The 25,482-nt window shown below is 35.1% G+C and overlaps 1 protein-coding gene across 1 annotated transcript in view; it reads right to left on the bottom strand.

Annotated features, from left to right (window-relative positions):
• LOC110445700 (limbic system-associated membrane protein-like) overlaps nucleotides 1-25,482 on the bottom strand; it is a 114,880-nt gene that overhangs the window by 22,793 nt on the left and 66,605 nt on the right. Inside the window, exon 2 of the mRNA XM_021490474.1 lies at nucleotides 1,691-1,803. Within this exon, the coding sequence (XP_021346149.1) occupies nucleotides 1,691-1,803 (113 nt within the window). The remainder of the gene's footprint in view (nucleotides 1-1,690; nucleotides 1,804-25,482) is intronic.

Below are 25,482 nucleotides of genomic sequence, written 5' to 3' on the forward strand. Positions count from 1 at the left end.
GTAGCTTAGCTCATCAACAATCGTAGACAGAGTGAATAAGTTTAGCTTATAAAACTAGTGAACATTGAAACCTTTTAAGTCGAAAGCAGGTCATAATGGCGAGCGTAAATGTCATAAGCTCAGATTGAACCCTCTTGGGTACAGTAAGTAATGATGGTTTTCTAGTTTATTGTCCAACAGACACGTCTATCCATAAAAACCCGATACTTAGAACAGATTCCAGATTAGGAAATCTAATGTGATATGTAAACTTAGTAAGCATAGGAACTTCGATGTTGCCTGTCCTACAGGGTCAAAACAGCTGTACGGAACAGTGCAAACATGATTTACAAGTTTATAGTTCAATGCGAAAGAAAAGTTTAATTATTTTGATTTCAAAGCTGCAGATAATTATGATATCCATTTTGTCTGCGTAATAATACCTAAAGAAAGACCTGTACCAATTCGCAGATGCAACGATATTTTTTAATTGGTAATAAAATAAAGATAATTTACCAATAGGAACACGTGTGCATGATTTTTTTGCTTTATTTATCATGCACGTCAAATACTCTCCCAGAAACCCCTCCCCCTAAAGTAAACAAGTAAGCAGTGTGTAATTAGTCTTGGATAAATTTGCTTTCACGAGTGAGGGTTTACGGATGCGTGGATATATCGAAGAGATTCTACGTACATCCAAGTAAAAATGAGGAACAAAATAGTACCACTGACGACAGCGTCCAGAAAATGACGAATCATGTGTTCTCGGCAAGAGCAAAGACACGACAGTCGTTTCATTTTATTTCCACTTGATAAAATATCATATATGAACAATTGTTTGCATACTAATCGGCCCTTTCTTTAATGTTGTCGCGCTCGTTGTATTATGTTTATACTTAATGATGTTATACGCATATCTGCTGATTATTTCTTATGACACCTCTGTCATTACATGTTTTTCTTCAAAAGTATACACAGATTAACGATGGCATATCAATGTAAAAGCATGTTAAGTAATTTGTCGATACTGATATTTGATTACAACCGTTTAACATGCACATACATCAGTGCTGCTGTTTAACTGTAATGCTTCTTATGTTTAGCCATGCCATGCATAACATTTAATCTGGTCTTAACCCAATACCAATAAAATTAAATTGCATATTCAATTCGGAATATGCAAATGTTTGGATCACTCATTTTTTATTTCAAGCAAAAATGCACTATATTTTTTTTTTTTTTTTTTTTTGCGTGTTATTATGACAAATTACCGCTATAATTTGTTATTGTTAGATATAGATTTTGATTCACTATGTCCGCGGAAGTTGTGTCATGTATACATGCACATCTTAAATCACACATCATTCGGAACTTTCACTAAAAAAAGGATTATCCCAACTACAACAGGGACAATCAAATGAGATGTATGATACATTGTTTTCAAGGGTGAATGGCTACATTTGCAGACAAGAAACTTATCTGATTGTTGAAAAAAAAACGACATGACACCATTATAGTGCATTGTCCGAAGAAAGTATCAGAAAGATGGAAGACGATTAAGTAGGACAATATTTGACAGTATATGTTTGGGTATTTTGAAACCAACACATAGGAATCTTCGAAGAAACAAAATGCTCGTCTTTGTTCCTGAATATATATCTGTTTTTTTTCTGTTTGTCATAAATATCAAGAACAACACAGATCAACTCACCATTATGTCGTCATAATCGTCGTCAACCCGACAGGGAAGGATAGCTGTCTTTCCTTCAGCCACGGTCACGTTGACGGGGATGTCCTCTACGGCGTTCCCCATATCCGACAGCGCTGAAAACACATATAGACCGGTAAGCACGCAATTTCAGGACAATCGACAAATTAACACAGGCACTAAGTGTAATTCTATTCCCCAAACATTGCGTCATTGATAGACGGTCCGTTTTATACTACCAGAATGTTCCATTACGCTAACACATATCACTTCTGTGGTCTACATGGTCTATAAAACAGCTTAATGTGTTTTTCCTAGACTATTGGAGCATTTATTTACATAACAATAACCCTATAGGAACACGGATATATTTGATCATAAATGTGTTTCATGAAATGAGTCTATTAATTACTAAAAATTCAACGAAAAGAAACAAATCTTTAAAAATGTGTTTAGAATGCTAAACAAAGTACCCATTTTTCAACCAGATTGCTTTTTTTCTTCTGCTCTGGATTCGTTTCTAATGGTTAAAAGATTAAAATAGTGCATCTCTGAACCAACCAAGGATAGCACAGCTAGTTGCTGTTAGAGGATCGTATGTAAAATACTGAATAATAATGGAGACTTTATTGTGTTAATGTCATTTAAAGATGTTGTCTATACTATAAAAGCTGATCATAACATATGGCTATAACAGCAAAGATGGAGTAAAACATCAAATGTCATTTATGTAAACAGTTAAATAAAGAATCTGGATATAAAGTTTCGGCTGATATTAAGGACAGTTATTCCATCGACAGAACCAATCTTTTTGATTGGGACTAATGATTAACACTTGAAATACGAAATTACGAAGAACCTATTTTAAATCTTTTCAAGTTGATGAGAAATCCAAAACGACGTTGTCGTGTTTCCACTACATGGCCATTTCTTCGCATTGGAGAGCACTTCGAAAGAAAGAAGTCATGTATGCTGGAAAAGGCATTGGTCCGATACTTTGATGGAATACATTTAAGATTCTTCTTTTCAGATTTGAAATAACCATTTTGTTTCACTGAATGTGAAATGATTGTAATTATTATGTTGTTTTTATGTCACCAGTGATGCATTGATATATATAATCACTAATTTGTCCGATCAATCTGGCAGCGTATTTGTACACAACCTTAACAAGGTATTGTGTCTTACAAACAATCAGTTACAGTGCAATGATTGCCTTTTGAAGTGTATTAAGGGTAAGCGTTAGTAAAAGTCATGTTTATTCTTTTAGATACACAAATAATATCTTGTGTTCAATCCTATTTCTTCCTGCGAAATAAACACCCTCGATGTTTAATTTATTTTATAATGCAAATGCACTAACATTCAAACCAATTTTAAACGTAAAGAACATCAGCTACGAAAATAAAGAAACAAAAATGTGTTAAATTTTGTTTCAAAATGGATCCCTGCCTGATTTTCTATTTGTTTCCCTCTTTATTTCACAATCAAATCAATCAGCTAACCCAATAAGGTCCTAGATAAAAGTGTAGGATAATTATTATTCCTTGGAAATAGTGCCAAGTACCTTCCTTTAATAATCCTTATACAGATTGTCAATACACAAAGTTTGCCTTACAGCTTGAAATTAAATTTGTTAATAAAATTTTATAGAAGGAAAATGAAATGAAATCAGTGTATTGCTGCATGGTAGAACAAAGTGATCGGCATGTTCAAAAATTTGTATTTGAAAAATAATGCCATTATTTAAAATATAGGCATACGAGTTCACAAGATTAAACGGCAAATATGATTAATCTTGTTATTTGAGCAATTTAATCAGAACAATCATGTAAACAATTTCATGCTGAACAATGGAGATGTTGCCAGAACCTCTAAGGGCATGTAAAATTATAGTATCTCAACATGCTATGCCTTTCCAACAATACTAGCTGTACCATAGAAGTAGTATCAAGCCTATACATATAATTACATCTAGGGTTACTACACATTGGATTTGACGATAGAAATGGCATCAGGCAACATTTTACTTCGCCTTTTATGAAAACTTTCATCAAGGACAAAGATCGCATAAATCACATTGCGTTTTTGGCTCATAAATAAATGATTGTCCCAGTATTTCATTAAAAAATATGAAAGGAACTGAATAAAATTTGCGGCAGGAAATTTCTGCATTTGTTGCATTTTAATAACATTCATAAGTGTTTTAACTAACAGTGTATTCACAATGAGAGCCGATGAATTAAAAATCACAGTTAATAACTCTCGCCAACAAACCAACGTCTAAGATTTATTGATTTCCACTATTAAATGGTTAGCCATCAGAAACACCAGGAATTGTTTAACTATGGATTCGTCACGTTTTATTGTGTAAAAAATATATGCTGAGTTCACGAATTATTATACATTTGTATGTATAAACCATGACTAGGGTATCTACAAAAAGACAGGTGGGTTTATCTGCCAAAACATTATGAAAATCGCCGTTACTTATTTAACTCATAGCAAACCTCTGTCAACAAGGTTCCAAGTAAACAGGCAAGCCATTGATAATGTTCTTATCGTCCTTATGATCTCTCATATTTCTTTTCAATAAAGAGGGTAATAACAATCAGTCAACATGTACTGAGACAATGTCTAAACGAATTGTTGAAATACATTTACCACATAGCGGTCACTTACCTCACACCCGAACAAACAAATGTCGTGGAGAGGGGGTACAATCATGTGCGCCGAAGAAGGGAAGAGCATTTTGGTATGAACTGTATTTATTCAAATTATATAAAGTTTTTATCTAAAATCTTTCTATATTTTGAGCTATTGAGATGGGCACCCACCATATATATCTCTTGTCAAAGCTAGGACATTTTGTCTGTAACCGTAAACCCCCACCCCCACACCCCCAAGTAAAAAGAAATCTGTTAATGGCGATAAAGTATTATCAATAGTGCAGATACAGTGTTTTAATAATTCTATTTAATGATAATACATTTACTTATTTAAATATTATTGAAGCATTTTTGAAAAAAAAGGCGTGAATCGTCTATAACTAGCCGTGAAAACAATGTGAAAATGTAAATCAAAAAGAAAAGATTACGCGTGGGTGTCACGGCGCTACAAATAAAGGCGCTTGACGTCACACTTTATGTAATATTCATTACCTTGTCTAAAACAAAATACTATGGGTGATAAACTCATGGACAATTCAACCTTGTCATATCGTGGCTGGTTCTTTATGCTTCCCACACGTTAATGGAGGTTTATAGAGTTAGCATTGAAGCACAACAAAGATTGTCTGAGAGGCGATATAGCAAACATAATCCAATAAATTCGCTCAGTTGTGTTAAGTTTGCATACGTTTTGTATACAGAGGCGTAGCGGAACCTCCCGCGCGGTCCAGGAGAAATCACATCAGATCTGTCGAAGACTTCACGGACCGTTCACACACTGCTGCAGTGTTTTGGCTCTGCGCGTCTTGTCTCTATCGGGCCCTCCGAATAACGAGGACTAGTCACGCTCAACCCAGAGCCTTTTGAAGCAATTAAACATCAACGGATGAAATTATACAAGAGAAAGAGAGTCCCCTCGATCGATATAACATCATTTTGTCTGTCCATAAATAGGTTGGTGAATTTCGTTGTGAAGATCCTAACTCAATATGGTAATCATACAGTATTGGCGTATCCGAGCCTTCATGGTATTATTCCAAGAAGATCAAAGTCTCCCGCCGTTCCTAATTAACAGAATTCCCGTTCGAGGGCAGCACCATGGGTCCGGCAGACCAAATAAAAGTCATAGAATGACGATAGAGAAAAGAAAAATTCATTAATTCTAATAAACCGTAATAATAGAAGTGTTTGTTTTTCCTGAGCGACTTTGCTAGCTATGTTCGTTAGTGGTCAAGGCGAGTGGCTAAGTATATCCTTATATAGCGGACGGCAGTCGGCGAGTAAGCAAAGACGGGATTTGTTATGAATCCCTGTAATTCTATAGTAATGCAGGGGATAAAATCCTCACTCGGAGGCCTCCTCGTACAAACTAATCCTGTGGCACTCCTCGTCCTAAACTCTTCTGTTATTATTGATACAGGAGTTAATAGTTTACATACCAATCATAATTCGAGTCGATGCTTTTACGTGTAGCAAATTGCTCGTTAGACTGGTGGTATACTTATATACATATGATAGTGTTTGATTTCTTACGATGCTTTATACATGTACAAAATAACAATGTTGTATACAGGGATAAACCGGCATAACAAACGTAGTTGCGGAAAGGTATATAGTTGTATATAGCTAGATTCGTAAAATCGCAAATTTGTCTCAGGAATGGAAAGAATACTGAGGAAATTTCAAGAAACTTAATAACAGTCGTCCAGTCCGTCAGGTGTGTGGTAGGTTATTGCTACATGTAGTAACACGTGTATATGTACTTCCGATTACACATAAATGCTGAATTGAAAAATACGGTACCGCTTCTGGAGTGACATTTTACCAAAGTCCGGAAATTAATTTTCATTTTTTTTGTATGTAATCGATAGATAAATTTGAGTATCAGAATATCACCGAAACCGATTTTAATATGGCTTTTATTATTGAAAGAATTTTCTATAAGAAAAGCTTACACGACGAATGCACGGATATTTAATTAGAAACCGTCGAATGACGTATTATGATATCATATCCTACCGGAAGTTTATAATAAGAGTTTTCACCTTGTACACTTTTATCAACTAAACATCTGTATGGAATTCTCCCTTTTATTATCGAGGACCCATATACATTTTAACCTTCACTCTGACAATCAAATCACGGCAGACACATGTACTTCATTATGCATGTTTCCGTGGTTTGATAACAACAGAAACATTACCATCCGTTATTACTGCACTGACCTATCTAAACATTACGCCCTAGCTTTGCATGACCGCCGTAATTCGTAACCATTCGTGCTGTTTCATGACATGATCTGCATGAATAAGTAAAGTGGCTTCCGGATTGTTATGTTTACCGTTCCACTAAGTCTCACTTAGAACCTTGGGAATGACAAGCAGAACAAAGACGTAGATTTAAGTTTCCTTTTAAAACATGTCATACACATGTCAGCAAGCGGCGATGACTTGATTGTTCCTGATTTCACACCATTAACCTTCCAAATACGTACAAGGTCGTGACCTACCGCTGCACCATGTAGCTGTGTTCAAAACAGCGTGCAAGTTTGCAGATATTGAACGTGCCAATTGATCACGAATAAGTCCATTTTGCTACAAAAAAATGTAGTAGCTATAATTTATATCAATTGTTCCCACGTCATTTCGTTCATTCTGAGTACGGAATCCTATATAATTTATTAGCCTTTTGCAAATTTTAGATCTGCGAGAGAAAATTGGTTCTGTAACATCAATTTCTGGTCTTGAAGATTGATCACAAGGTTTAAGTAGTCAGATAGTATTACTTTATTGAAGGTTAGTCATTGAGTAACAATGACAGAAAGCCTTCAGCAGTATTGGTATATGACAATTATATGATTCCGTACAAAAACAGTGGAAATGTCAACGTTCGTACTCCTTTCACCTTCATTTTTGCTAACTTTAAAACGTATGAAACCGTTGAATAATCGAATTGACAATATGTCTTCATCTCAGAACTCCTCGGAAAGTTCCGATGAAAACATAATCTAATAACCCAAAACACTTTGAGTGTTACTTTAACGTACGGAGGAATTGGTAGTGAAAACATATCTACACAAAGTGTACCCAAGGGATCAGAGCGTACACCAATAGTCTAAGTCATTCCTACAACTTACTGATACCACACCAGCGGTGTGATTACCACTGGTAGCAAGCACGTGTTGTAAGTCTCGCCAATAGTCTAAGTCATTCCTACAACTTACTGATACAACACCAGCGGTGTGATTACCACTGGTAGCAAGCGCGTGTTGTAAGCCTGGCCAATAGTCTAAGTCATTCCTACAACTTACGGATACAATACCAGCAGTGTGGTTACCACTGGTAGTAAGCACGTGTTGTAAGCCTGGCTAATACTCTAAGTCATTCCTACAACTTACTGATACAACACCAGCGGTGCGATCACTACTGGTAGCAAGCACGTGTTGTAAGCCTGGCCAATAGTCTAAGTCATTCCTACAACGTACTGATACAACACCAGCGGTGTGATTACCGCTGGTAGCAAGCACGGGTTGTAAGGCTGGCCAATAGTCTAAGTCATTCCTACAACTTACGGATACAATACCAGCAGTGTGGTTACCACTGGTAGTAAGCACGTGTTGTAAGCCTGGCTAATACTCTAAGTCATTCCTACAACTTACTGATACAACACCAGCGGTGTGATTACCACTGGTAGCAAGCGCGTGTTGTAAGCCTGGCCAATAGTCTAAGTCATTCCTACAACTTACTGATACAACACCAGCGGTGTGATCACCACTGGTAGCAAGCACGTGTTGTAAGCCTGGCCAATACTCTAAGTCATTCCTACAACTTACTGATACAATACCAGCGGTGTGATTACCACTGGTACATGTAGCAAGCACGTGTTATAAGCCTGGCCAATAGTCTAAGCTAATATCACGAGAAATGACATCATGAATTCAACAACTAAATATTCAAATATAGCTCCAAATAGTTTTTGTCAAATACTGACACCATCTCTAAAATAGATGGCGTATAGTTTGTACTCATACTCTATCAGGACCACCTTTATCATGCCTGTGACAGACCAACATGTCAAAAGTATAAATGATGATAGTTCTATTCCATTTATTTTTTCAATATCTTGACAGAGTTAATAGACCAGACTTCGTCCTCGTACTGTTATATTTACCGCTCTATATACGTAACATATATACACGTACTTCATATATATCTGGAATACATTGAACAATGAAATTACAGATATTTCATTGTACTTTATTAAATACAATGCAATAATTTAACCATCATTTTAAGACAGTAAAAATGTTCATGTAGATTGTTGTACAATAATTGATCTGATAAAAATTGCTGTACAATAATACATATTGTACGTTGTTGCACAATTGGTATTTTGTTGTATAGTAATACAGATTGAACGTTGTTGTAAAACTAAAATTTTTGTTGTATAGTACTACAGATTGAACGTTGTTGTAAAACTAAAATTTTTGTTGTATAGTACTACAGATTGAACGTTGTACAACTGATATTTTGTGGTATAGTAATACAGATTGTACGTTGTTGTACAAATGACATTTTGTTGTTTAGTATTACCGATTGAACGTTGTTGTACAAGTGACATTTTGTTGTATAGTACTACAGATTGAACGTTGTTGTACAAGTGACATTTTGTTGTACATTGATACAGATTGAACGTTGTTGTACAACTAACATTTTTGTTGTATAGTAGTACAGCTGTACAATAATACATATTGTACGTTGTTGCACAATTGGTATTTTGTTGTATAGTGGTACAGATTGAACGTTGTTGTATAACTGACATTTTGTTGGATAGTAATACAGATTGAACGTTGTTGTACAACTGACATTTTGTTGTATAGTGATAAAGACTTTACGTTGTTGTACAACTGATATTTTGTTGTATAGTAATACAGATTGAACGTTGTTGTATAACTGACATTTTGTTGTATAGTAATACAAATTGAACGTTGTTGTACAACTAACATTTTTGTTGTATAGTAATACAGACTTTACGTTGTTGCACAACTGATATGTTGTTGTATAGGAATACAGACTTTACGTTTTCGTACAACTGATATTTTGTTGTATAGCAATACAGATTGAACGTTGTTGTACAACTGACATTTTGTTGTATAGTAATACAGATTGAACGTTGTTGTACAACTGACATTGTGTAGTATAGTAATACAGACTTTACGTTGTTGTACAACTGACATTTTGTTGTATAGAAATACAGATTGAACGTTGTTGTACAACTGACATTTTGTTGTACATTGATACAGATTGAACGTTGTACAACTGATATTTTGTTGTATAGTAATACAGACTTTACGTTTTCGTACAACTGATATTTTGTTGTATAGTGATACAGATTGAAAGTTGTACAACTGATATTTTGTTGTATAGCAATACAGATTGAACGTTGTTGAACAATTGACATTTTGTTGTATAGTAATACAGATTGAACGTTGTTGTACAACTGACATTTTGTTGTATAGTAATACAGATTGAACGTTGTATTACAACTGACATTTTGTTGTACATTGATACAGATTGAACGTTGTACAACTGACATTGTGTTGTATAGTAATACAGACTTTATGTTCTTGTACAACTGATATTTTGTTTTATAGCAATACAGATTAAATGCTGTTGTACAACTGACATTTTGTTGTATAGTAATACAGAATGAACGTTGTTGTACAACTGACATTGTGTTGTATAGTGATACAGACTTTTACGTTGTTGTATAACTGACATTTTGTTGTATAGTAATACAGATTGAACGTTGTTGCACAACTGATATGTTGTTGTATAGTAATACAGACTTTACGTTTTCGTACAACTGATATTTTGTTGTATAGTAATACAGACTTTACTTTACCGTACAACTGATATTTTGTTGTATAGTAATACAGACTTTACGTTGTTGTACAACTGACATTTTGTTGTATAGCAATACAGATTGAACGTTTTTGAACAACTGACATTTTGTTGTACATTGGTACAGGTTGAACGTTGTACAACTGATATTTTGTTGTATAGTAGTACAGATTATACGTTTTCGTAAAACTGGTATTTTGTTGTACAGTAACACAGATTATTCACTGTTGTAAAGTATTGGAATATTGATGAACAATACTACATAATGTACATTGTTGTAAATTATAACATATCACACATTGCTGTACATTAATAAAAAATGTACATTACCATTGTTGTACATGAAACAAATGATATCTATTGTTGTACATCAATACAACTTGTACATTGTTGTACTACTATATAACATATCGCTCATTGTTTTACAATATTACATGTACATAGTATACATTATTCATTGTCGTATAAATGTTAACAGTGAAAGTAATGTTCATTTTCACACAACAGTACACGCAGTATATTGGAAGAAAAACTACTCAATGTATATGATCATGTAATAATATGCTAGGCACAATGATCTTTGTCGTACATATACCAAAGTTGTGTACAGTGAGTATCGTTATACACACTGCTATGCAACTCAAAATAGCATTATTGTTCTTTATTGTACCCGCAACTGTGCATACAACCCAATTCTGTTGCACTATAACCAATTAAAATGTTTTATGTCATCAAATGGTTTCATTTTATCTTGTTTTTGTATCCCAAAACCATGTCCTGAATCATTAAGTGAAAGCCACAGCAGTCGAAATATATAACACAAGGCTTTAACTTACTGAACGTCTTCTCAGAGTTTCATTTTGTATTGTAAAGAGATGAGCATCTTCTCTGCGAGAAATACCAGCGCTGGTGCACGGCCTTTGATGGCACGACATCTAAATTGCTGTATTCCTACGGTAACACGTCTACATTGCTATCCTGTTTTAATCTTAAACTAACCTAGAGTACAAGAAATGCAAATCAGATTGAAATTGCTTTGTCTCCCAACTACCCTATTGACTGTTGGATACATATATGTCTGAAGGTTTGAAGGGATATACGACGCCGACACAGACTCTTACCTATATTATTGTTTTAATTGGAAAAAAACCGAATGCAGTCAGTCGCATCATTCTTCAACTGGAACACACAACATCCCAATCTGTATTTAAACGTGACGCTACAGGGTAAGGGTAACCCCGATACAAATTTAAATTTCGTTGTTTGTACTTGTTGTACTAAAACTAGGATGACGACGGCATTTTATCATCTTTGATTTAATCATACGAAATACAAACCGTACCAATGACGTGATATATGACTACTTTGTATTGATGGTCGTTCTGACGAGCTGGTAGATACATGGCGCTGCCATATATCCAATTATCCAATGTTGTGTTTTGTTTGGTTCTATTTTATAGTTTTCATTTCATCGTTATTACCCCTTTACATACACAAGGCAAAAAAGACGTGCATTGAGGTTAACGTTCCGTTCAGATAATTTGGTAGGTCAATTTATTACTCAAACGTTTGCGTTTAAACTAAAAGTGCGTACGTTAGATTGAAATGCAAAGTGCATGCCATTTGGAAACACCCATATGACCATGGATACGCGAGAAATACACTTCTTAGTTAAAGGTCGTTAAAATTTTGACGTGTCTCTTGGTTTTTTTTTCATTATAGAGTAGAAATATACGAGCAGCATGTGGTAAATTAACAAATATTTCTTTGTAAATTGAACCAATGTTTTTGTTAAATATAGTACTCATTATTATAATACATATTTCTATTCTTCATTAATGATACAAAGTTTAAATGAATATTTAATGTGTAAATGAGCAAATAAATCTTTCTTATTTCACATATAATAAACATTACTGTAAAGTTTACTTCATTAATGAAGCAACCATGTACGTGTCTTCCGTCTTTTCGTATTGCAGAGTTATCTGCTCTTGTGAGCAGGTATTGATTGTTACGTCATTAGTTTGTGCGAGAAATTTGCGTCGTTTTCTCCAAAAAGTATGACGTTACTCTCACAAACAAATGACGTAAAGTGTTACAATCACTACCTGCTATCAAGAGCAGATAACTCTGTAATACGAAAAGACGGAATATCGTTCTGTTGTTCATATTTTGCCATATTATCATCGATTTTGAGTACGAAATACGGTTTTGTTGATACTTCGTTATTCTCTTGTGGTTTTCTTTCAAAAAATACCGTACGTTGCCAGAAATATTTACACAGACTAATTTAAGTTCGAGGCCATCGGTATAGTTATAGCTATATTAAATAAACTAGTTTGTTGAAAACCTGGCACTATATGTATAGGATTGACTGTTATTCGATAAACTAAACGGTACATCAAGATCGTTTATAAAAATATTCACTACATACGTTAATATTTAGGCGACCCCTGAAATACAAACAAACACAAACACCAGAACAAAATAATTACAGGAATAAAAAATAAATAAATAAAGAGTAAATAGATAAATAAATCGATTCGTCCCGTACATTTACCTCTTAGAGAACTAGTATGACATTGGTACTAATAGTTACACGACGGTATGCGTCTTCAACTTATAAAAATGCATCATTTAGTTGAAACTGATCATACATTCTCGGTGCCTTTTTAAATTGATATCAACAAAAGGCGCTAATTACGGAACCAATATTTGAGTTTTGTTCATCATACATGTAAACATACGCTGCATGTACATATTTAAATTAAATTTAATATCATAAAATTTGAGTTTTTTTTGTCAATGCCTTTGATATGTAAACATTTTAATTAAAGCTTTTTGCTCGATACATAACTGTAAGCGTTTCAAAATATCATAAATTCCTCTTCTCTAGCATCATGTATTAAATTAACATATCGAATGAATTTATTAGTCAACAAGATACCATTCTCTATATTGAAGTCGGCGACTTTAATTTAACAATCGGTAATTTTCCTTCCCTGAATAGAACCATTTCAGTCTGTTCTGTTTATAAAGTGAATATATCATATTTTATTCTCTTGCCCTAGGCATGATGTGATCATCGATACCTTTTTGATAAATCTGTCCTATTGACCAGTTAAACTTACATGTATCAGGTTTTATCACATACCTGTTGAATCTTGTTATAGTAATACAACTCAAGCAATTTCAGGCCATGAAATACAACGTTCTGTATTGCAGATGTGGTGCAGGAAATGCTTATTTCACTACTCTTCCGGAATACCTGTTCTGCTAACCTGCCTTTTGTAGCGGGTCATGATGTCACTTTTGTTTTGGCGTTTTCTCAGTTCCTGTTATTGTATTTTTACAGCAATTTTGAGTTTAGATTTTATCTCTGTATGTGGTTAACTACTTTCTATTTTAATTGTAACGTTCGACACTGACAGCAATTTGCTTTCTTGACGTGAGAAGTTTACTATGTCACACAAATCCATCATTAAGTCTATACATGCTGACTAGTATAATAGATATATCAGCTCACTGTTTAATCTCTACACGATATTTACAAGACCATGAAATATGTCTTCAAGTAAATTCTGACAGCAATATTGAAAAACATTACAGTAATTCCGTGACAGGAAGCAACTTGTCTATAAAGAGTTGCCGAAAATGATTCTACAATTTATTTCAAATACTCTTCGTGCCAGTAAACATCCAAAGCGAATTCATATGTCAGAAAGGCTTTGTGTATCAAAGTTAATGTATCCCTAAAACAACTGTTCCCTGTAACTCCATTCCCGGCACGGAAGTAGGTAATATTTTCCCTGTATATTGTGCCATGCAACAAGTGGAAACCTCCATGAGATTTGGTTTCGCAACAATTTGATCTGTCAGAGTGGAAGCATCGGGTTCGGTCACACACTGTGACGTAAATAGGAGGAGACAACATGATGTAGCGTTTATCTACACACCCCGGTGGTTGAAGGTTATATGTTTGTTTTGAGGGCAGGTTGTAATTGTTATCCCTAGCTACGCAACTCTCTATAATTAAACCTAACAACATGTGTAAAAGCATAACACTGTCGATGAGATATTATTTTCGCATGCAGTAGATTGAAACGTCGATATTGTCTTATCACGGATTCCGAACCAAATATAAACTGATCACCAACTACATACATTGTTCAAACTAAGGACTTAGATAACAGCGTATGTCTTCCATAACTGCTGCATGTGTAATAATTCAATGTTGTAAAAGTTCATCGTTAAAACGTTTATTATTCTTGCAATTGCTATCAGTTACAGAACCCCGAAAAGTTCAACTAATATACAGTTGTTGTCCTCACTCCCTATGCTGCTAGAACTGTCATCAATCCCATAACTGCCGAAGGTCTCGTCACTATGGTGCACGTGTAAATTATATTTCATTACCCCCATCACATGGCGTATTTTTAGATGATTTTACATAGTGAAATGACCTCATGCGCCTTGACGTAACGCTGTTTTGTGAGATTGAACGTGATACAATTTTGTATTTCTTATTCGTGGTCAAAACTTATAATCTTTCCGGTGATCAGTTTGCAAGCGTGAAAAACGTGCTGAAACTTGTTGAAATTAATTAAAATGTACCTTGATATCAGTCATCCTTCGTTGGATTTTTACGCCACGCAAATCGATTACGCCCATATCAAACATAAAGCCCTAGGCTTGTTTATTTAGAAACTATTGCGAATATTTCAAACGTTTTCAAACTTCATTTTTTTTATTTTTTTATCTTAACACCTTTTACTTACAATGATAAACAAAGATACATGTATGTAACATACACAGAATTAATGTATAAGCATGCTTGGTTGTACAGAGGGATACAAGTACATGGTAATAGAGGTGTACTGCAGTTATATTTTATACATGTAGACACTAAAATCGTCCTCTAAACAACATTCGCGGAACAGCCCTATTTTTAAAAAAATGGCGCCAATAATCAACACTTGTAATTTGAACTTTAGACACAGGGGGCATTTCTCCATGTTATCTGAAGCGAAGCGACAAGACTCTCATTGAACAAGGTTCATGATGTCATAAGTAAACCACGTTTTGCGTCACGAAAGTGTTTGCTTTCATACTCAAATGCATTTCTGCTGGTTCATATATGTGGATTTAGTACATATGCTAGGTTATTAATACACACATATGAATGCCGGTTACCAACTCCTCGTTTTCATAATTGTACATTGCAAAACTTTATCCAAATATTGAATTAAAGTTTTAACATTTGGGGACAAACGTTGTGTGCTATTCGACGACCGCGATCAATTAAACCAAAATATGAGACAATTCCTTTTGTAAAATCGATGTTTGATACCCTTTCATATTCATGATACAAGGCTAAATTAATAAAATCATACGTGTAAAACCTATCTTTGTCTTATTGAATATAGGCCAAGGTTATGAAAACAAATATCCTTACTGACTCTACATCTTATACTTTTTTTTTTTTTTTTTTTTTTTTTTTCCCNCAGTAAATTTTCACATTAGCAAAGTATAAGAGAATCGTTTAGGATTGATATAGCCGTAATTAATTTTGTGTAACACGATGTAAGAATATCGTACACATCATCAAAGAGTAATTTATTGGTATAGCAATGTTCAATTATCATCTTTCATTATATGAAGTAAACCGAAAGCATGCTTAGTAGTTAAATTTGCAACTGTTTTTTGTAAGTTGCATAATACCTTTCAGTATATTCGACACCTTCTTAGCTCTTGTTCTTACATGTTTTAACGTTGTTAATATCAGTTTCGTAATTAAAATAATGTAAGTATTCATGGAATGATAATAAAATGGTTTTGTCTGTTAAACGATCCCCCTGTTGACAATCAAACTTTATAAAAGTCGTCAAGTTCACTATTTTTGTCGTTCTGTAGCTGTACAATGCAATTATTCAGCTGCACAAATGTACAAAAATCATTTTAACACTTTTCCAAACATAAAACTGGAACAGAATACCGTTTTAGGGTATTTTTACATATCGAGAGAATTACAATTTTAATTATTTCATTTTGTGTATTTGCTGTTACGTGTAAATGAAAGATAATTAAATAAATAACAATGTACATTTTTGTAGTTGTTTCCCTACACAGCTTTACTTCAGTTGCCAAATAATTTTACACGTAATGTTGATAATTTCAGTTATAACTATCACTGTATGCTACATACAAGAGCGAACAATGTTAGACAAAAACCTGTTTAAAACATCAAGTAGAAATAAAAATGAGATAAGCAATTACAACGTCATGAAATGTTACGTTTAATTACTTGTATTTATGAAAATGATTTTTACACCAAAAACAATACACTATGCCACATCACATATGTAAACCTTTCCAGAAAACAAGTAGTTTTGTATTACATGTGCTTAATTAATTCAACAACACAAAGCCCGAAGATGATTCTCCTTACTTTTGACAGTGCTGATCTTGAACAAGCCGCACAGCACTGATAATGTGATATCATAGCATAATGAATAAATTACAATGTTAATTGCATTGGTTATTTGTCAAAATGTCGGGCAAAAAAAGAATTATTCACATATGTTTCAGATATAAAACGAAAACAAAAAAACACTTGGAATAGATCTACGTTCTGATCAATTGGTTGTATCGCACACGGAAGATATGTTACATTTATGTAAAATATGTACGCTATGGGTCTCTTATACATTGTAACTACGACACATTTTCATACGCATTTCATGAAATAACATGCAGGGAAGTCACTTTTCAGACATGATGAGAACGTGTACGGGAGAAAATGTGTTTTTAACTCGCTATGAACAGTTATTTTGTGTATACAATTTTCCGTTTATGCTTATTTTCAATTACTGATAACATTCCTGACTATTTTAGCTTTTAACAGGCTCGAATTACAAAAACAACAACATGACAACTGACCAGTACACGTATATACAGTTTCACCATGATCCTTACATACATGTCTATCTATCAAGATCGGCATTTATTTCAGTGCTCATGTTCATGCCCTTTGACGCCCACGAGCTGCATTCTACATAATCTGACAATTCATTCTGATTACAAGCATTCACAACCTGAACTCTCGCCGAGTTTCAGAAACATAATCAAGAATAGGCGCTTTGTACTATCTTGAGTACGTTGAGGTCTTTGCGTTTTTGTCTTATGTAAGTATAGCATTTAATCGTTTCTTCTTCGCTCAGCATTTCAAGTGGTTTAGTTAGTATGACAAATTTTGAAATGAAAAAAAAAAAAAAAAATCAAGTAAAGTTGTCTGTTACTTTTTCTTAAACAAACATATACTCATTCATCAAATTCAATACCGTATTAAGCCCCAAACCGTTTAAGTAAAATTGCAACATAATTTGGACTTACACAGTTTTCTATATAGCTACCAAACCGGTCTAGGTTACAGCAAGAAACACAAGATTACTGTACTTCGCGTATATATGTATACATAGAGCTCAAATTCAAATTTAATGTTACAGAGTTGTAATGTATAACTCCTAACGACATTAATGTTAAACCTATTTGCGTCAGCGGCTGCTAAAATAAGATTGGCACTGCATCACACTGGTGATAAACGATTCAATGGGGCAAGTCAATGTCAAATAAATAGTCCGTAATATTTTGTGTGTAAAATTACACTTAAATGTTCCTACAGGCGTAACAAGTATAGTTGTTTTATATGTTGTGGGCTTTGTGCGGCTCTTCCCCCTGTGGAGGTTCAAATGAAAATAAACATGGCGGTATATTGGCCTTTCGAGTCATCTTGTTGCGCGATTTGGAAAATTCTCTCAAGGGTTTTTTGATTACTGTTATATGTCAGCTGGTAATACTTAATGGGCCCGTAAAGGCTTATTTCATGGAATAGAAGGCATCGATCGAGTAGATGGTCTTGGTATGATTACTTTTCATCCATCTACCACTGATTCCAACTTTCGATAAATATCTCAATTTGTTCAAATAATTGTATGGAGCACAACAAAGTGGTTCCTGTTTCTACTAGATAGGGAAGTCCCTATTTACTTTGGCTATGACAGGGTCATATCAACCCGTTGCCTGGCGCGAGGATTTGAAATTTAAATATCGGCTTAATCTTTGCCCTACTCTCTTCTTCATTTCGCTAGTTCTCATTAAACCATGTACACGATGTGTTTGTCTGGCCCTAACTTGGACAAGTAATAATGGTTTCGTATTATCGATTCGAAGCTATCTTTTTTGAAATGTAACTATATAGAAAAAAAACACTTGCCTTTAATTATCATGTTTGTATGACAAATCAGTATCAAGAAAACTTTTCCGCTGATATCCAAGCCATGAATCTATATATATCACACTTACCACGCCCAATTATTAATACTTGTGACATGTTCATGCAGATCATATATTACTCTACAATTCACCAAAGTATGTGATAACGCAAGCAACACTATCAATAAAACTCATTTCAGGTTTGATAATTTTAACATCTCGAACTTCAAAATGGACATTGTTAGATTAACGTCTCCCTCTTTAACCTACCCATAGGTAGAGTTTGAGCGTTAGATAAAGCACCTGTCTTTCACCAAAGCGACCAGGGTTCGAATCCCCAATCGGACATGAGATTTATAAGGTCACCTGTCCGATCACTTTCTTCGTGCACTCCGGTTTCTTCCAATATTGAGACTCAAGGCGTGCTAACATCGGGGCCAACAAGAGTGATTAATATCTATTGAAATTATCGTGTTTCATAATTGATGTAAATTGTAAATCTGATGTGAAGTTAATCTCCCTAAGATTGCTATTTCATTCACTACATATAAATGTATTCTACTGAAAAAATAAAAACTATATATAAATTTAATATAAACCTTATTTAATTTACAGCAATTATTAAAAAAGTTTTTACAACTTTTATTAATCACTCTTGTTATCCCGGATGTTAGCGCGAGGGAGGAAAGGATGTGGGAGGAAACAGGAGTACCGGAGAAAACCCAGGTGGTCGGGCAGGTGACCCCATACCTTTTCACGTCCGGTCAGGGAATCGAACCCCGACCGCCTTGGTAAAAGGCAAGTGGGCTAACCACTGCGCCACTCGACCACCCAATGAAAACTATAAACAAGTCAATGGACATTAAGCAAGTTTGTTGGATTCAAAACATGGCATAAAATCGTGTAACCGGCACATATTGTGGCTGTGTGTTGAAGTTTAATGCGTAAGATACAAAGTTGTTGGTGAACTTCTGATATGCATGAACCAATCAATCAGAAATATAAATGAGACTTGCGGAGTGTGCTTTGTCGCAAAGGTAACCATTAATCATATCTCTACAAAAAAGACGACCGGTGTCATAAACTCGGAATCGACCAGTCAAAGCTCTTCCTGAAATTTCGCCACATGGTTACATTTTACAGGTCAACAATAATATATACCGAACTAAGGGGAAGACATACACCAGTCAAATAGACATCTACCTGATACTAAGGGCGTGGCAGTCAATCCAACCTATTGTAGAACCTAAGACAGACAGTCCGTAAACTTCTACGTTTACACAATCCATAGGAACTATCTGTGTAGCATTGAGAGTACCAGTAGACCCTACCGATATCAGTCAATCAAAGCGCTACCAGAAATCACGCGAGGGAGTCTGTATATCTCAGGAATAAGTCAATCTGAACGTAACCAGGGACTTAGAAGGGTATGTATATTTCTCTAACGAATCAATAAAACGGAACATTAACTTGAACCATGATACATGGACTGCTAATGGTAAAAATTATAAACACCTAGAGACTGATTTTACACTGTTCTGTGACAAAAAAGAGGTATTAAACGCTTTATCAACACTTTATAATCCGCTCTCCTTTTAGAGAAGAGTTGTTGAAATGAGATGTGATAAGACCGGAGAGATTTTGACAGCGTGTTTGATAATGTAATACAAGGCATTTATCGGCATTTCAGAGCAGCAACGGCAGGTTTCCAAAGCAATGATAAAAACAAGACTTTTAGCAACGAACATGGATGATAAACGGTTAAATGTTTGTGGTGTATTGTCATGTGGCACTGACGGATCAACTGCCTAGAAAGCAATTCATGGATTTGCAAGTCTCGCGAGATTTTAACACGCGTATTGTACCGAAGCCAAAACTGCCAGTTCATGCCTTTACTGTAGCTGCCGACTATCTTTAAACGAGAGATTCCGTTGTTTTATCATACAGTGTATAAAATTGAATGTTGTAAAATTCAATTTATCTAGAGGAGAGGATTCTTAGTAGGTCAGCACCGAGTTAACTACCGATTGTCATCATATACAGATGTAGAATACAGCTTACGTACGTACGCCAGGTACTTGCCGTAGGTCGGTGATTTATCCCCCCCCCCCCCCCCCCCCCCCCCCCCGATAGGTCCTTGAATTACCATAGCTGTTAATAGTTAATAGGACGTAAAACACAAACAAACCAAACCAAACCCAAACCAAACGTACGTACATACAATGTATTGTAATATGTGCATGTAGTTTAACGCCGTAACCTAATAACAGTTTTTTAACAAAAATACGCACATCTGATCACTTTTCTGAAGATCAATTCTGTTTACTTTGTCTTGACTACATAGAAATACAATGTACATGTACCACGTTTGTGGTCATGAAGGGCTTTCATATCATCTCCTATTGCCGTCTTCATTTTCACATACATGATATTGAAAGTGATGAGCTACTCTTATTTATATCGCGATAATTCGTGACCATTGCGCAATGAAGAAATAACACAATAAATATACTTGTGTTCAGACTTCGAATACATTTAGTGTACATGAGGGCATATTACCATCATGTAAGGTGTTAATTTTTACGAATTTTATATAAATCAATGTTAGTTTGAAATGATCTCCAAAACTTACAACAACCGCCACAGTGTTCTACATGATTGTACTGCACATTATTGTAGTTAACTCGGGTAAACATGCTGGTTTTCAGCGTTAGCTACAGAAATGCAGGCACTAGAAAGATGACCGCCATGTCTTTTTATCGTCGTTGTTAAAAATAACAAAATTCCTATATAACCAAACCTGCCGGGAACACTTTTTCATTGTGCATGTTCACAGCTAAACTTTTAGAAAAGTTCCCTCAGGATTAACTTGCTGTACTTTGTAATTTGATAAGATAGTTCTAGCGTGTTGACGGTTTCTTGGGCTGTAATGGAACGGGATACTTTCCCATACAAGTTCCTATGCGTAAACAATATTGGCTAGTATAGTACAGTCGGTGATTACATCGCCCTGGTGGTACAGCAACGGTTCCATGTGCTGCTTGAAATGTTCCTGTTAGATTTAACCTTTAAAAGACGATAGGTCTTTAAGCATTGATTATAGCCTAACTGGACCTTTTAGGAACTATAGAAAAGAGCAGTATTGATAGGCACTCATCACAATTGGTATACCGCAAAGCTGGGTTAATAAATCTTAAGGAAATGCAAAAAAGTCAAAATAGTCATCTTGCGAAAAATGACGAATAAATTGGAAAAAAAGTTACTTCAAGGTTAAACTTTTTCAAGAAATAAAATCAACAGATCAATAAATAAATTGATAAATAAAATTTACACCCGTTCATGTCGAGAAGATTTACACTTGTTACCGAAATGTGAGTAAAAGTAGGAAGAAAGAAGATATGAACAAGAACAAGAAACCACGATATAGAACAATATTTACATAAATACGATGTAACATTTCACAACAAATCCGATTCTATTAACCTGTTTCGAACAACACAGGAACAAATTATGTTTCCATATACATTTTATGTTTATCTTTTAATTTCTGCACGTTTTCCCGCTATATATAATTAATAAGCAATAGTTTGTATTTGAATATATCATCTGAAACGGAATAGACACAAAAATTGGAGAGAACTCTATACCAACGTCAGCGTCAGACAGTATTGACTACTGGACAAATAAAAATACACTAACAAGCTAGGAATAGAAGTTTGGTCGGTATTATATACATCATAATGATGTCTTTGTGGGGAAATAACACACAGTTAGAGGAAGAATGAAGGAGGGGTGATCAATTTAGGTCAAGTAACTTTGCTCTCCAAGACATTCCCTGGCCACAATCTATTGGAAATATAAATAAGACTAGGAATGGATACTGTGTCGTATACGTTGTATCAAATTCATCATTATGGCTATTAGGGACAGAAAGAATATGCTCGTAAGGCGGGGTTAGTAATGAAAAACGCCAAGTGCGAGTGCTCTCCTCATCCATCAGGCCGACCACAATGGCCGCCGAATGGTACAATGATCCGAGCTCCGTCCAACTCGATCACTCAATCTTTGCAATAAACAGCTACTAAACGGGCAGACGTATGTGTCTGGACCAGGGAGTAGAGATCAAATCAAATTATCACTGTTTGTTCTGTAACTGGACAGAGGGATCGGCCTCCGAGCTCCGCTACAGAACTCACTTTTATATCCGTTACTCCGTTAGCGAGGTCGAAACGGACCGTCAATTCGAATATGTCGATGCACGGTAATTACACGTGCATGTCTCACACAGCACGTGTCGAGTACCGCCAATCTATCCTCGTAATGGTGATCATTCGTGACATATGAATACTAAGTGTAATAACTTACTTTATTTTCTACGCAGTTTTCTAAACAGTTTCTTTTATACGTGTATTCGATACTTACAAACGTGTATGTTGTTCCGAAGGATAGGTTTCAAGCTTACCCCGAAAGTCGTGGTGTGAAGTCAAATAAGTCATGTTCGTGAGTGTACAATAAATCTTATGGAAGTCGTGCACTTAGGACCGTCATGTGTGTTAGATCAATCATGTTTGTACGACAACCATACACCTAAATTAAATCATATTTGTACGATCGCAATACATCTTCAATATTTTATGAACTTGTTGAAGGTCAAATATGCATTAAATTCATGTAAGTCATGTTTGTACGACATGTACAATTAGTCATGCTTGTTCGACAAATATACATCTCAGTAAAACATGTGCGACCGCCGTAAATAAAAAAATAAGTAACGTTTTGTAAGACCACCATACATGCTTGATAAGGCAAGTTTCACGAACATACATGTGAAATAAATCATATGTGTACGACCACGATACATCTGAATAAGTTATGAAAGTACGACCGCCGTACATCTGAATAATTTATGAAAGTACGACCGCCGTACATCTGATTAAGTTATGAAAGTACGACAGCCGTACATCTGAATAAGTTATGAAAGTACGATCGCCGTACATCTGAATAAGTTATGAAAGTACGACCGCCGTACATCTGAATAAGTTATGAAAGTACGACCGCCTTACTGTACATCAAAATACATTACGAAAGTACGACCGTCGTACATCTTTAATACATCATGTACTTACGCAATCTACGCAAGACCATCATATACAGATAATATTGCATTTACACACGGCCATTTTATTGCGAAAATATTGCATGAGCGCACGGCCATCATGTAATGAAAATAGTTCATGTATGCACGACCATCATATATCGGAAATATTGCATTAACGCACGACCAACGTATATAGAAAATAGTTCATGTATGCACGACCATCATATATCGAACGTACGGCCATCGTATATCGAAAATAGTTCATGTACGCACGGTCATCGTATATCGAACGTACGGCCATCGTATATCGAAAATATTGCATGTATGCACGGCCATCGTATATCGAATGTACGCCCATCGTATATCGAAAATATTGCATGTACGCATGGTCATCATATATCGAACGTACGGCCATCGTATATCGAAATTGCATGTACAAACGACCATCATATATCGAAAATATTTCATGAACGCACGACCACCGTATATAGAAAATAGTTCATGTATGCACGACCATCATATATCGGAAAGTTTGCATGTACGCACGAACATCATATGTAAAAATACAATTAATGTATACGTACCATTATCCTTACACGACAATAATGTTGGAACGACCACAATTTATCCATATGTCCAAAAGTCATGTTCAAATACTGTCACAATTTAAAAAAAAAAAAAAGTATACAAATAGCTAAACGTGTATACACCGTTTACCGTTATACTTATTTGATTGGTTGAATGAATAAAACAATGAATAATAAAATGAATGGGCTAATAAATGGTAAAATGAATTGATCAATGAAAATGATAGCATCAATGATCAATAAATCGATAATATGTCCAGAAACACGTTAACGAACTACGGTAACAAGTCAATTACCTAATCAATAAATCGAATTACCCTAATAACGTTCAACACTATCAACGAAAATCAGTATTAGAAATAGTCATTGAAGTACATAACAACTATTTCTCATTATCTACACAAATTGATAAAATAAGATATAAAAAGGTAGTAAGGGCAATTTGCCATAAAAACATGTGCACAGTTTTCTACACAATACACAAAAGAATGTATTTCTGCCATGCCGTCCGCTAGGATCGCTGTCTCGAACGCGCTTGTTGTCGTGAACAAGGAACATAAAATCATAAACTTAATCATTTTGTTCGCATGCAATGATTTTTACGCTGTTCTTGATGGAACAAATTATATCTCCTTTCAGTTATAAAGAATGTGTGTCAAAGACGTCCAAATTTTCAACAAGTGCTTTGGAAAATCATATTTCTGCGTCTACCCTTGGGCAAATTACTACAAATAAATCCAGAAGTTAGCTACAAGTGTATAGGGATGAATGCTGGGCGATGTTTGCCAATCTGTTGAAGCTAAATACCTTGCGGTTCTCTTTTTCTAGAAATATCAAATTGATTCCACAGTCAATGCTTGTCAGACTAGATTAAAGAAATTGGTGAGGAATAAAGCCAATTTACTCCGAACAATACAATTCTGATCTCATCTTACTTGCTGCTCATTGAGAGAGTCTGATATGTATTCACCGTGACAACGCCAATAGTCAGGAAATGAAGGCCATGTATCCCGGGCTTATTGGATTTCTCTATGGTGATTGGCTGATATCTATGGTTGGTCATTGTGCGAGCCGGACGTCGTAATTGCAGGGATTCACTATTCCTCAAGAGGTATCACATCCATTGTGTTCCGTTTTAGGGCTTCAGTTACTTCGCAGTAAAACCGCGTGTGTGATGATGATTGGCGAAGAAAAAATGATATTCAGCGATTAATAGATCAATTAAATTTTGATTTACCATCACCCCATTGGGAGGGGCTCTGATTCT

This window comes from Mizuhopecten yessoensis, unplaced genomic scaffold, assembly GCF_002113885.1.
Source record: "Mizuhopecten yessoensis strain PY_sf001 unplaced genomic scaffold, ASM211388v2 scaffold2329, whole genome shotgun sequence".
Lineage (NCBI taxonomy): Eukaryota > Metazoa > Mollusca > Bivalvia > Pectinida > Pectinidae > Mizuhopecten > Mizuhopecten yessoensis.